Here is a 12195-nt window from a genome sequence, read left to right as displayed (position 1 = left end):
CTGGGATCTCATGCTCACAAACCTGTTTCAACAATGTTCATAATCCACGTTTTCCTTATGCAAGTGTCAACCTCTATGACTGCAAACCCTCCAAATACACTTAACACTACAGCTAATAAAGCAGCGTGTTCTGTCACTTTCAAAACATTCTGAAGACAGCCACACAGAAGTGGTGTTAAAGCTGCAAGTTTGTGTAGGACTGTGTTTTCAACATGATGCAATCGTTGTATATTATTTACTGTAGTAACATTTCAGCCAGGCCTAACATCTGCAAAGGCAAGATTAACATTTAGCAGTAAAATGGGATGACATGCTGCGCTTAGGAGGTTTCAGGAAAAAACCTGCTTTCCACCTTGCCTAATGGGACAACGCTGCTGTTCAGCAACCCATGCTTTCTCTTTAAAGGTGGCTGCCTTTTGAATGCAGCATGTGAAACGAAAGCTCCAGGGAAGAAGAGCACCAATCTGGCGTGACTCCACAAACAGCTCCTTAACTAACTTTAATGGGTGCTCTGCAAAGGCGGCACCACCACATGACCTACCGTGTACAAATCAAAACGTGAGTGCGATCCCCCTGGGCCTGCCTGAGGTCCCTTTGCCCCTCAAACCAGATGCTTACAGCAAAACCCCTGAAGCTGGTATCACTGCACCTGTGTGGGTTCTGCACAGACCCCAGCACTGAGCACAGACTGCGCTTCGCAAAACGTCGTGGGATCCTTCTGCACAGAAGGTAAGTGAGGTCTCATTATTTTTGTACTTCTAAATGTGTGCTTGTTGAAGTTCGTTTTACAGGACAGGAGAAAAAAAAAAAAAAAAGGTGATGCAAATACACCATGCATCAAAGAGTTAATTCCACCAGGACGCCCGAGCCAGCCCCAAACCTGCCTTAACCTGAAAGTTTGACAGCTGCTCCACGCATCCAGCCCCACGAGCGAGGCCGTGTCTAACTTCGCTCCCGGCCCGCGAGGCGCCCCTCAAACTGGAACCCGCGCCTCCCCGCTCGGCGGCACCGCCGCTCCCGCACGGGCGCCCGCGGTGCCACCCCGGCCCCTGCCCGCCGCTCCGCCCGGGTACGGCCCCCGCCGCCGGGACTCGCGGGGCGCGGGGGGGTGAGGAAGGGCTGGCTGAAGAAGCCCACCCGCGCTGTGGGGAGGCAGGGTGGGATCCCCGCGGCAGCCGTGCCCGCCGCCGAGGAAGAGGAGCCGGAGGGAGGCTGCCCGCCGCTTCCCCCACACCCAGGACGCCAGGCGGGGCAGGGCGGCTGCCGGGGCAGGCGGCTTCCCCTCCGGCCCCGCGGAGCCCCGCCGCCCCGGGGGGCTCTTCCTGCCAGCCGGGGACAGATGTGGACGCAACAGCTGGCCGGGGAGGAGGGGAGAGGGAAGGAAGGAAGAGGCACAGCTGCCTCAACACCCACCCACCCCCCCGCCGCTGCTCCCGGGGATGCGGGCGGGATGCAGCGGCCGCCCCCGGCTCCGGGCTGGCCCCGCTCCGGGCCGGAGACGGGGAAACTTGCCCCGCAGGCAGCGGGGCTCGGCGGCTCCCGCCCCCCTCACCTTGCTGCGGATCTGGCCCGAGGTGGACACTTTCCGGATGAGTTTCTGGGGGCCCTCGTGCTCCCCTTCGCTGTCCGACGACTCGTCCGCCGGCCCCGCCGCCGCCGCCGGGGGCTGGGGCTGCTGCGGGACCCCGGCGCCGCTCATCCCCGACTCGGCCCCGGCCATCTTCCCGGACTCCTGCCGAGAGAGAGCACACGAGCCCGGCTCAGCCAGGGCAGCCGCTGCCGCTCCCCTCCCCGGGGAGGAGGAGGAGGAGGAGGCGGTGCGGGAGGGTGGGGAAAGAGGCGGCGCGGGGGGGAGGGGACGGAGGCGGCGGGGACGGCGGCGGGCGCTGGCGGAGCGGAGCGGGCCGCCCGGCCGCCATCTTCCGCCGCCCCTTCTGGCAGGGAAGGGCCGCGCGGCCGCCCCGGACCGGGGCCGGCGGCCGCCGCTCGCCGCTTGCAGGGGGCCGGGGCACCGCCACCCGCCGGCGGGCGGAGCCGGGGCGGACGGGCCCGGCCCCCTGCGCCCTCCGCCGCCGGGGAGCGGCCGCCGGCTCCAGGGGGCGCCGAGCGGCCGCGCAGGTGAGCGCCGGGGCGAGCGGCCCGCCGCCCCCCGCACCTGCCCGCGCCTCCCCGGACGCCCTCCGTGAGCGGAGCCCCGCGCGGCGGGGGAGGCGGGCGGGGCACGGGCGGAGCGCGGCACCCTCGGCCGCACGGGGCCGCGGCGGGGGGCGCGCACCCGGGGGGGGCGGCGGCGGGCGGCCGGGCCGCACAGGCTTCGGGCGGGCACGGCGAGGCGGCACGGCGGCCAGCGCTGCCCCGCACGGCGGGGGCTGCGTGTCGCCGCCCCTCGGAGCACGGGCGTCCCTCGGCCCCGGGCGGGCAGCACCCGCTGCAGCGCGGTCCGTGCCTGCGCCCGCCGCCGGCCCCCGCGCGTCCCTCGGCCTCGAAGCGCCGGGCGGCTTTGACGAGCGCGTACGTGGCTTTCCCGTTGTTTTCTCCAGTTAGTTTAAGTCCCTCAGTATTCTCCTGGCTTTCGGCTTTGTGGAAGAGGAGCCTTGGCTTCTGGGGAGAGCAAGGGTCGGTTTTTCCTTTTCAATCCGGATCTGGCGGCTCCCGCGGTCTGGAAATGTCACCACACGCTCCGAATCGCGGGGCTTCCACGCTGCGGTGGCGTGTGTGTAGCCAGTGCTCAAAATAAGCATTTTTATCACAGCAGTGCTAAATAAAACGCGCAACTCCTAGCTGTGTGGACCCGATTAAACATAAGAAAGCCATCAATACCTGTGGCTTCTATATTCCCACAGTTCTATTTGTATTTCTAGAAAGGGAACTGATATCTCTTAATATGCTAATGTAATGCTGCAGTACCTAAATGCAAAGCAGTTAATGAGAAACCAAACCAAACCCATAGCATACCACCTATCCTATAGCGCAGGCACCTTGCCACAATCTTAATTTCACCTAATCCACAGGATCCCATTTTTCACTGGGATTTACAGCAGGGGAAACTGAAGTATTTCCATGAAGCCTTGCAAGACTTGTGCTTTAGTTTGGTGTTACTGCCCCAGGTACTTCAAGTGTGCTTCTACTACCCTCCTCCATGTACGATGACTTCTATTAAGTTATATATTTTAAATTGCCAAAAGTTGCATTTAAAAAGTCAAAAATTCTAGGAAGTTATATTCTAAAGGAATTTTGGATCATATTGCCTACATTCCCTATTAGAATAATAATAGGGCCTAAACCCTGCCATTAATACCATATCTCAAAATAGATGAAGTTCTTGTACAGTCCCTTTTCCTTACAAGCTAATTGTGAAACTAAGGGATGATTCTTAACTGTCTCGCTCTTCACCTGCGAGGGAGTTCTCATTTTTAAAAAACACGGGATCAAACTTGGGCAAGCACAAGTATGCGCTGCTCTCAGTGAATTAATTTAGGGCACAGCTAGGAAGAAAGATAGGTTAAGAGCAATCTTTATGGATACTTGTGGTCTTTCCACCTTCTTCTTTCCTCTTTCTTCCCCACCTGAATTTCAGGACTAGCACATTACACCAGAATGTGTTTCACTGCAAGTCCTTGAGTCTTCTGAATGTAAATTACAACTGAGCATTGCAAGAGGACAAGAAGACAGTTTTCAAACGAACACTAACGTGTATTACATGTAATTGTGGCTGTGATTTGAGGAACGCTTAGTGCTAACAGAACACCAGCAAGACTGACTAACTCCATTTAACTCAAATGAATTAAACAGCGCTAGCTGAACAACACTAGTCACTGTTAGATTTGTTCCCAAACTAGAAAAACATCAAAATACCAGTGCATGTGACTGCTATGTATTTGTATCACAGGGCTAGGACCCTGTGCGAAGTTACACGCAAAACTGTTTACAAGAAGACATTTCACCCACCGAGAATACCTTTCCAAATTCAGTTGAAAAAGAAGGATGAGACAGTGAGGGGGAAAGGCACACACAGACAGCTTTATAATCTGATAAACTCGGGGGAGATCATGAAGTTGACCCCAGATTTTCACCTTGGGGTGTTTGGTTTTTTTTTAACAAAACATCATCCAGTTGCTTGTTCCTTTACATATTTAGGCCTCGATCCTAAAGACAGTAGGTGGTTAAAGTGTATTTCCAAAAACAGCCTTCCACGGAAGTTTTGGAAGAATAAACACACAGCAGCAGTACCTTCCAGAGCAAGACACTAATCTGGTTTCTTTTCAAACTGCTTTCACAATTGGTTATGCTGCAAGCTAATTTAAAAACTTGTCTTGAATTTTATAAAACATTGACCTGTTTAGCAATGGATATAAATACTTTTTTTCATCATTATTAGATGGAAAAATAGAAACAAGTTAATAATTTAGGTTTTAAATAGGACAGGTCCTGTGACAGCCAGTGGATACTGCAATGCCAGCAGGGGAGCTGGAGATCTCCTTAGGTATCTGTAATTTGAAACTGCATCAGATTTCCTTTGCTAGATTTCATCTCAAATACATAAAAGCTGATAAAAGACTATCTGTAGGTGAAATGGGCAATAAACAAAATTCTTCAACTTCCATTCACTTTCAGAGCTTAACTATCAACCCTAGCTTCTGCACACTTTCTGCACCATGCAGAGGGCATCTTGTGTCCTCGCGTGGGCTGCCCTGTTGTGATCTTTCTCCCTCCTGACTGCCCAAACACAAAAACTGGGTTACAAGGAGAGAATGCACCAGCCTTTCACTTCCAAGCAAGTCTCTTTCATCATATCTTGACAAATTTCAGGGTGCTGGGGAGGGGGGGGGAAAGCACTAGGAACATTCTCTCGGGACACTTAATGTGAGGATTTTAGTAGTAATAACCTATATCTGAAAATGATAGAAAATGTCCTGCGAGTACAGTTCAATGTTTCCACAGAGTGTGTAGTGGTATCAGTGAAATTACAGGCTCTACTACCTGTGGTCACCTAACGTTTAGAGGTTTCTTTAAAACAGGAGAAACCAATGAAATGTTAAGAATTGTTGAGAGTACCCGAGCTATTCATTCATGTTCACATAGGTTGTTTCTACAAACATAAATGTTGTCCATGCACGAAGACAGTTTTAAAAATCTCAGCGTTTCCACTTGCTTTTCTTTTCAGAAGCATTAATAGATAATCAGGGTCCAGTTCCAGCCTTTACCCAGGTAAAGCTGCCTAAGATAGCCACGAAACTTCACCTCAGTAAGGACTGCCAACTTGGCTTCCATCCCTTCATCTCACCGCTAAAATTCTCCCAAGTGATCGATGTCAGACTCAATATGAGAAATACCGAATAGCACATTTCAGCCCAGTGAACACAGCTGTGAATACCACAGTACAAATGGTACCTCTACACTTCTGCGATTCAGGCTCTTGAAGAATATGGGGCTATGTGTAGCCATTAAAACCACATACAATGTTTGCATGCACTATGTCTTTCATTTAACATACTCAGTTTCAAGCTTCTTAGTAATTGCCTTACATTTCCTGACTGAAGCAAGAGAAAACTGTTGGAAACCATAAAGAAAGGTTGGCATTAAAAGGGAGATGCTCAACTGACACGAAACAGCTGTGCTGACATAATTTGTGCCACGGTAACTGATATCAGCTGATGATCTGCCCTTTATATTCAAAGAATCCTGAAGTGCTGGGTACATATATCCACTGTAAGAACATTTCAACTCAACCACATCCAGTTCCCATAATGGAATATGTGTTGCTAAAATATATAGGCAATGTAGAAAAAAATCCAAATACACACGCACTCTAGCTGTGATGGAGATCATAGTTTATAACGCAGATTAATGTACTGTTTGATTCCAGGAACATAAATGATTCCAGCTCTAACACCGATTCCCTTCATAACAAGCACATTTACCTCTTTTTCTCTGGGTCACTTTGGCATATATAAACTGAAGGGTAATACTTTTCTTTGTCCACCTCCAAAAGTTGTTCTGAGGGGATCTGGATGAATAGTGGTATGTGTATCAGGTTAACAATGCATTATTCATCACATTTAAAAGATTTTGTTGAATCTTTCCTAATTTTGGTGGGCAGTCATAACTGTAGTTTTTTAACCGGGCTCCCCACGCTGAGCAAATTAATTTCAGACCTGCCTGTCTGAACTCCCTCTGCAGATCAAGTCAGGAATGTTATTCTTTCTTGGCTTCCTTACTTACCAAAGGGGAAGCCAAAATATAACAAAACATATGCATACCACTGTTTAAGAGAGTAACTACGTTACTTGTGGCTGTTTTGGGAGCAGCCAAGACAACCCTGTAACCTGTAGGTTACAAAAACATGTAGTATGCTTCAGAGTGAAAAGGTGTAAACCAGCGGAGGTTGTCAAAACAGTCACTTTACAAATGCATTAGGACCCATCTATGCATTTCAAAGGAAAGGTAACCTTAAGACTCAGGTCTCACATAAAACATGAAAGTCAGATCTAGAACTTTTTAAGACATACATCATGTATATTTTGAGTACAAAGACACCAAATCTCTCTTGGACGAATGCAGGATGAGCCTTACATTTTCTGTTACTCTTATTTAGCTCCATGATGGAGCGTCTAATGCAACTCTTCCAGGAGTCAGGAAGAGGTTTTCCATTCAAAAGTGAACTGCGAATTAAGGAAAGGATTTTATAGAAGTTTGAAATAGCACACAGACAAGTCCAACCCTGACAGGCGAAGGAGAAGCTGTGGCTCAATTTGATGTCCATCGCTTATTTCTCAGAACAGCACTTCCCAATGACTTCTGACAATTTGCATAGATCATTAACTTGCACAGATTCAAAACCTGCAATAAATTGTCTGCCCTATCCTGCTGCTCTGTGTTTTGAGAGCGAGGGAGAGGTCTGGGCACATTTTTTTCCCCTTCATCATGCAGTTCTTCACCTGGATCTCCCTTTGCCCCCATTATAATAAAAAGCCCGCTTACAAGCAGATACAAAGAAGAACAACGTGGCTTTTGCCATAAAGACTATGTATTTTACCAGCAGGTTACCTGGTAGAGGATTGAGTGGTTTAGCTGAAATTAGAGCCTTGTAAAGAAAATCAGTGTAGTGGTTAACCTTAAAACTGCATTCATGGATGTACTCTAACAAATGCAGCAATGAAATGATAAACATGACCCAAATCCTGGCCTTTACTGGGGGAGGGGGAAATGGAGGGGAGGGGGAAAAAAAAAAGATGTGCTCCTTGTTTATCTGAGCCCTGCACACAGAAGGAAATGGGTTTGGATGCTTCAGCCAGGACTCTACATTTCCAAGCAGAGGGGCTGCAATCCATCTGCCTCCCGAGTTTCAGCTGAGTTTTGGATGATGGCAGCCAATTTAAATGTCACTGTTTAATAGGGTAACGCATTTGCAGGAATCAGCTTTGCCACCTTCCTCCCACGATGTCTTCATCTCTCCAGGCAAAAATCTCGGGTTTCCCTTGCCTGATCCTTTCGGTGTCAGCTGCATGTTACCGGAACACACATACAGCTGTTTTCCCTATCACAGCTGCATCTTCGGCAGCAGCTTCAGGGCTTGAGGACTGCAGAGGGCAGTGAAGGGGGATGTTCAACTTCACAACAAAAATGAGGCTGGTAAAAAAGGATTTGTAGCCCTCCCAGAAACAAACAGGGAAGGGGGTGAATTTAGTTCACCATGGTGTCTCCAGGGCTGGGCTGCTGCTTTCCTGGCAGTGAACACACTAAGCCAGGCAAAGTGTGGCTCTCCCCCGGCTGCTCTTTAGATCTGGGTTTACAGGGAAAACCAGGGGCCCTGGACCAACGCAACGAGTTAGCAGAATATGGTACAGCCATCCAAAGGGGAGATTGGCAGTGGCATGGGTCCACGCTTCACATCGCCTTACCAAGTTCAGGGCCTGAGACAGCCTAGCATTGACCTCCCAGATAGCCTGCAATCTCCCAAGCAGCCACCCAAAGACTATTTTTAGCCCTCCCTCCCCGGTGTGTGCGTGTGTGTGTGTTTGCACAATGGAGCAAAGCCCAAGAGTGGGACCAGACGGCCCTGAAAAGGGAAATCTGATTTTATCGCCTGCTGAGGATGCCGGTGACATGATTTCCTTCAGCTGGAAGGAGGGTCTCCGAGTTGCTTACACAAACTGCAAAGCCACCACGCCGCAGCTTTCCTCCCGTCCCGTCCCGTCCCGTCTGCGCGCCCCCCTCCCTCCGCAGCAGCGGAGGCGCACAGGCTTTCCCCGCACCTAGCAAAGCAGGGTGGCAGCGGGGTACCCCTGCCCCGGCCCGCTCTGACATCCTGACAGGAGTGATTCCCAGCCTGGCTACTGAAGAAGGGAAAAAAAAAAAAAGAAAAAAAAAAGAAAAAAGAAAAATTGTCTCTTTCTGGAAACTGCCTCCCAACGCTGGACACGTTGCTTTTGCTGTGCTAAGAGAAGACGTTTCACGGTATCAACAAACAACACCCCCCACCCCACCCCACCACTCCCCCCGGCAAAGTTGGAGGCAAGGCTCTCGGTGCTAAGCCCAGGCAGTGAAACTCGGCAGGGGCAATGAACTCCCCGCCCCCCCGCCAGCAAACGGCCGGACACGGCGGGGGCGAAAGGCTCCCACCCGCCGCTCCCCGCGGGTAGGGGACGGGAGCGGCGTCCGAGCTCTGGCGCAGAGCGGGGTCGGAAGAAGGGAAGCGGGGGGGGGGGGGCGATAAGGATGGCAGCCCGACCCCCCGGCTGAACAATGCAGGCAGGAAAAAGGCTAGGAAATGCCTGTGCAACTGCGAGGCACGCATGTACCTACCAGTTCCTCCCAGGCGGGGCTGCGGGCGCTATAGGAAGGGTAACCATGCTCCTCCATCACCCGGCAGCAGGTCCCTGCCTCCGCGGGGAGGGCGCCGGCGGGCGGCGGAGCAGGTTACGCCGGGCTGCTCCCGCCGCTGCCGCTCCTCCGGCTGGCAGCGCTCCCCCCGCGCCGCTCTCTCTCCCCCCACCCCGGCCCCGCTCCTCCCTTTTTCTCCCCCGGCCCCGTCCAGGCCCCCTCCTCCCTCCCCGCCCGGCTCCTCTCCCTCCCACGGCCACCGGGCTCAGCCCCGGCTCCCGAGGGAACCGGCCTGCAGCTGCCGCGCCGCTCACATCATCGCCGCCGCCGGGGGCTCCCCGCACACCCGCCCCGGGAAGCCCAGCGGATCACGGGCAAATCGCCTGGGGCGTGAGGCGGTTTGCAGCCGCCGCGGCGGGGCCGCGGGCGAGGGCGCTCCCCGAGGCGCGGGGGGTCCCCCTGGTGCGCCGGGAGCCGCTGACGCCCCGCCGGGGCTGTGCCGCCTCCCCTCCGCCCGGCACGGCACGGCACGGCACGGCACGGCACGGCACGGCACGGCACGGCACGGCACGGCACGGCACGGCACGGCACGGCACGGCGGCTTGCAGCGGGGGCGGAGAGCGGGGTCTGCGGCCGCCACGAGCCCGGCTGGGTGTCCCGGGGCGCCCCGGGCGAGCGAGCGCGCGCGCAGCGCTGCCCCCCGCATCCCGCCGCCCCCGCATCCCGCCGCTCCCAGCCGAGCCCCCTGGGAGCGGTCGGGGCCGGGGTGCTGCCCCCACACGAAGCCTGGGACCGCGCAGTGCCGCACGGTTTAACACCCTTTGGGCAGCCTCTTCCCCACTCCCCCCAGAGGCACCGGGTGGTCCCGTTGGCACCTCAAGAGAAGCAGGAGCTGGGACACCGTGGAAATGACAGGACAGGCAAGTAGGCCATGTCTGGCACTGGGGCCTTCCATTTCCAGGGCCATCCCGTCTGCCCCAGGGGGTAGCAGCATTGCTCTGCCCTCCGTCACGCCTTTTATCAATACACGGTGTGCATACTTCAGTCTTCCCAGTTTAGTGGCTACCAGCATGCCCTTGAACACCAATCGATACATTACAACTCTTCAACTGCATTTTCTACATCCTACAAACTCAATGCTTTCACTCATTTGTTTCTCCCTGTTGCTGCAGAATTGCGGGATACGTGAAAGAGTGGGACTAGAGAGAGTGAGAAAATGAAACTCAGACACCATCCAAAACAATGGTGTACAGCCCAGTTTTTCTATATTCCTTTTCATTCCAGCCTGCCCTTTTGAATTTGCAGCTATCATGCTTGATTACAAAAAGTAATCCCTGGGTCATCTACTTGGTTACTGCAAACATCAGAAAAGGAATTGGATTTCACAAGAAAGAAATTAATTTTTATTTATAACAGTTTTATTTAAAGATGTATTCATGTTCTTTGTGTTTTAAAGCTTCTTCATACCAAAAAAATGGCACGCTGCCACCTGACTTCTAGCTTTTGCAAAACACATCAGCAATTTACAAAAAGTAGCACTGTTGCTGAAAAAAGGTTAAGTCTTCCGTGTGCATTTAACTAAGCCTGGAGAAAAAATTGCATTGAGTTAAGATGATGGACCCCTCAGCCAGACCTGCAGAAGTGCCACAGCGGTATAGCTCGTTTGAGGAACTGAAATTGCTGCATTTCTTCTGCCAGTAGAAAAGGAACTATTTTTGTTGATAATAAGTTTATCAGCGGTCTGTTGATGAACTGCTTTGATGGTAAGTGTAACCTCAGAAGGAAGCAAACAAGATGACTTAGAGCATCTTGCTTTTTGGAAGGAAGCTTTCTGAAGCTGAAGGTGAGCAACAGTTGTCCAAGGATGTCTGGTCTCCTTCCCTTTGCCCCGAGTGTGAGGTACTGCTGAGGAATGTCATACTGTAAAGGGCTTTACACTAAGAACGAGTGTCAGGGCAAGATTAGTCAGCTCCCCTCCTTTCCTCATGATGCACTGGAGGATCTCACATGATGGTTTGTTTATGCCTCTCGACATCTGGCCTCTTTACCCTTGGCCATGATGGGGCTTTGTGGCAAAAGTGGCCTGCCATGAAATATATGTCATGCTAATGCCTTGCATTTCCTTGCTTGCTGAACCACAAAAACTGAAAACTCGTATACAGGAACTTTAAGCCACTTGAAGTTACTTCAGCTGAAGCACTATATGTACCCTTTTGCCTTGAAATTCAGATTCTTGCTGTGCCTTCAGACCCATTTGCTGTTTCATGTGGCCTGAATCTTACACCTGTGACTAGATAACGCAATTATATTCACCTCATTTCATCCCCTGCAGTTCAAGGCTTGCTTTCCTTAAGTGGAAAGCTAGTATAGGCCCCAGAAGATTACAACAACCTACTTAGGTTGAAGGTACATTTCAAGGTCTTGTTGGATAAGGAGGACAGACATCAGCCACTGCACTGATCCTGGTGGATCTAAATGAAACCCGTGCAATGCAACTTCAGCCCTGCCCTTCCAGGCTCCTGAATGTCACATCTGGTTTTTCACTTCTTTCTCTGAAGGAGACAGATTTCAGCCCTTGCTGAGGAGCCCTGCCCCATACAATTTCCCTGCATGTGAGCTCTGCTCACCAGGCCCAAGAGGACAATTTCTGCCGAGACTGAGGTCTCTGGGCTGCATGGCTGAACTGGCTGAAAATCACGGGCAAAGCATTTTGCTGAAAACCATAATTCTGTCAAGCTGACATGGAATTTGAGGAGAGATGTCAGGATCACAGGGTTTATTAACTTATTTATTTATTTTGTTCAGGGACATGCTGCCACATTTACAGAGGGGCAAGGGAACTGAAGGCAGGCCCAAGGCAAGGATAAGCTTGGTTAGCGAGGGGTAGAAGAGCTGCCTGCTAAAACAAGAAGTGACCAACTGTCCTCTTGAGAAGATGGGGATGTTGGCTTGGAAGAAGAGCTCATCGGAGGCAAGTCTTCGCAACCAGCTCGGAAGTAGACTGTGATTCTCCTAGCTGCTCTACCGAACTGCATCACAACATCTCCAACACAGCCTGGGCCCTGGTTTAATTTCATTCTGATTTTTTGATTTTGTTCCAAGTAATGTTGTTTGTTGGGATTGTTTGGGGTTTTATTCTTTTGAAGTTTTTCCACTTAGTCTAGACATTTGGGGTTGAATTTCATGGTAGTCTGCTCTATCTACTGTGTTCAAAGATGCCTCATCTCCCTCTGTCTCTCCTTGTTCCCTGCCCTTAATAACTCAGTGAAAAGTGGATCAACAAAGCCAGTGTTTCATTATTGACTTTTTTTTACATGAAGCGCGTTGAAAATAGTAACACATGCCTGCCTTTTTAAGCAAAATATTTTGGAT

The 12195-nt window shown here is 51.8% G+C and overlaps 1 protein-coding gene across 3 annotated transcripts in view; it reads right to left on the bottom strand.

Annotated features, from left to right (window-relative positions):
- DGKH (diacylglycerol kinase eta) overlaps positions 1-9318 on the bottom strand; it is a 174179-nt gene extending 164861 nt beyond the window's left edge. Inside the window, exons 1-2 of one of the 3 annotated variants that reach the window (XM_055802293.1) lie at positions 8806-9318; positions 1553-1732 (exon numbers count right to left, since the gene is read on the bottom strand). In XM_055802293.1, coding sequence (XP_055658268.1) covers positions 1553-1732; positions 8806-8862 — 237 coding nt within the window. In that variant the 5' untranslated portion in view covers positions 8863-9318. Of the gene's footprint in view, positions 1-1552; positions 1833-8805 lie in introns of those variants that run through there. The other 2 variants (XM_055802294.1, XR_008746865.1) reach the window with 2 other exon arrangements.
- Between the last annotated feature and the right edge of the window lie 2877 nt (positions 9319-12195).

This window comes from Falco peregrinus, chromosome 4 (assembly GCF_023634155.1).
Source record: "Falco peregrinus isolate bFalPer1 chromosome 4, bFalPer1.pri, whole genome shotgun sequence".
Classification (NCBI taxonomy): domain Eukaryota; kingdom Metazoa; phylum Chordata; class Aves; order Falconiformes; family Falconidae; genus Falco; species Falco peregrinus.
The sequence above is the reverse complement of the archived record's forward strand: the minus strand, read 5'-3'. Positions and strand labels throughout refer to the sequence as shown.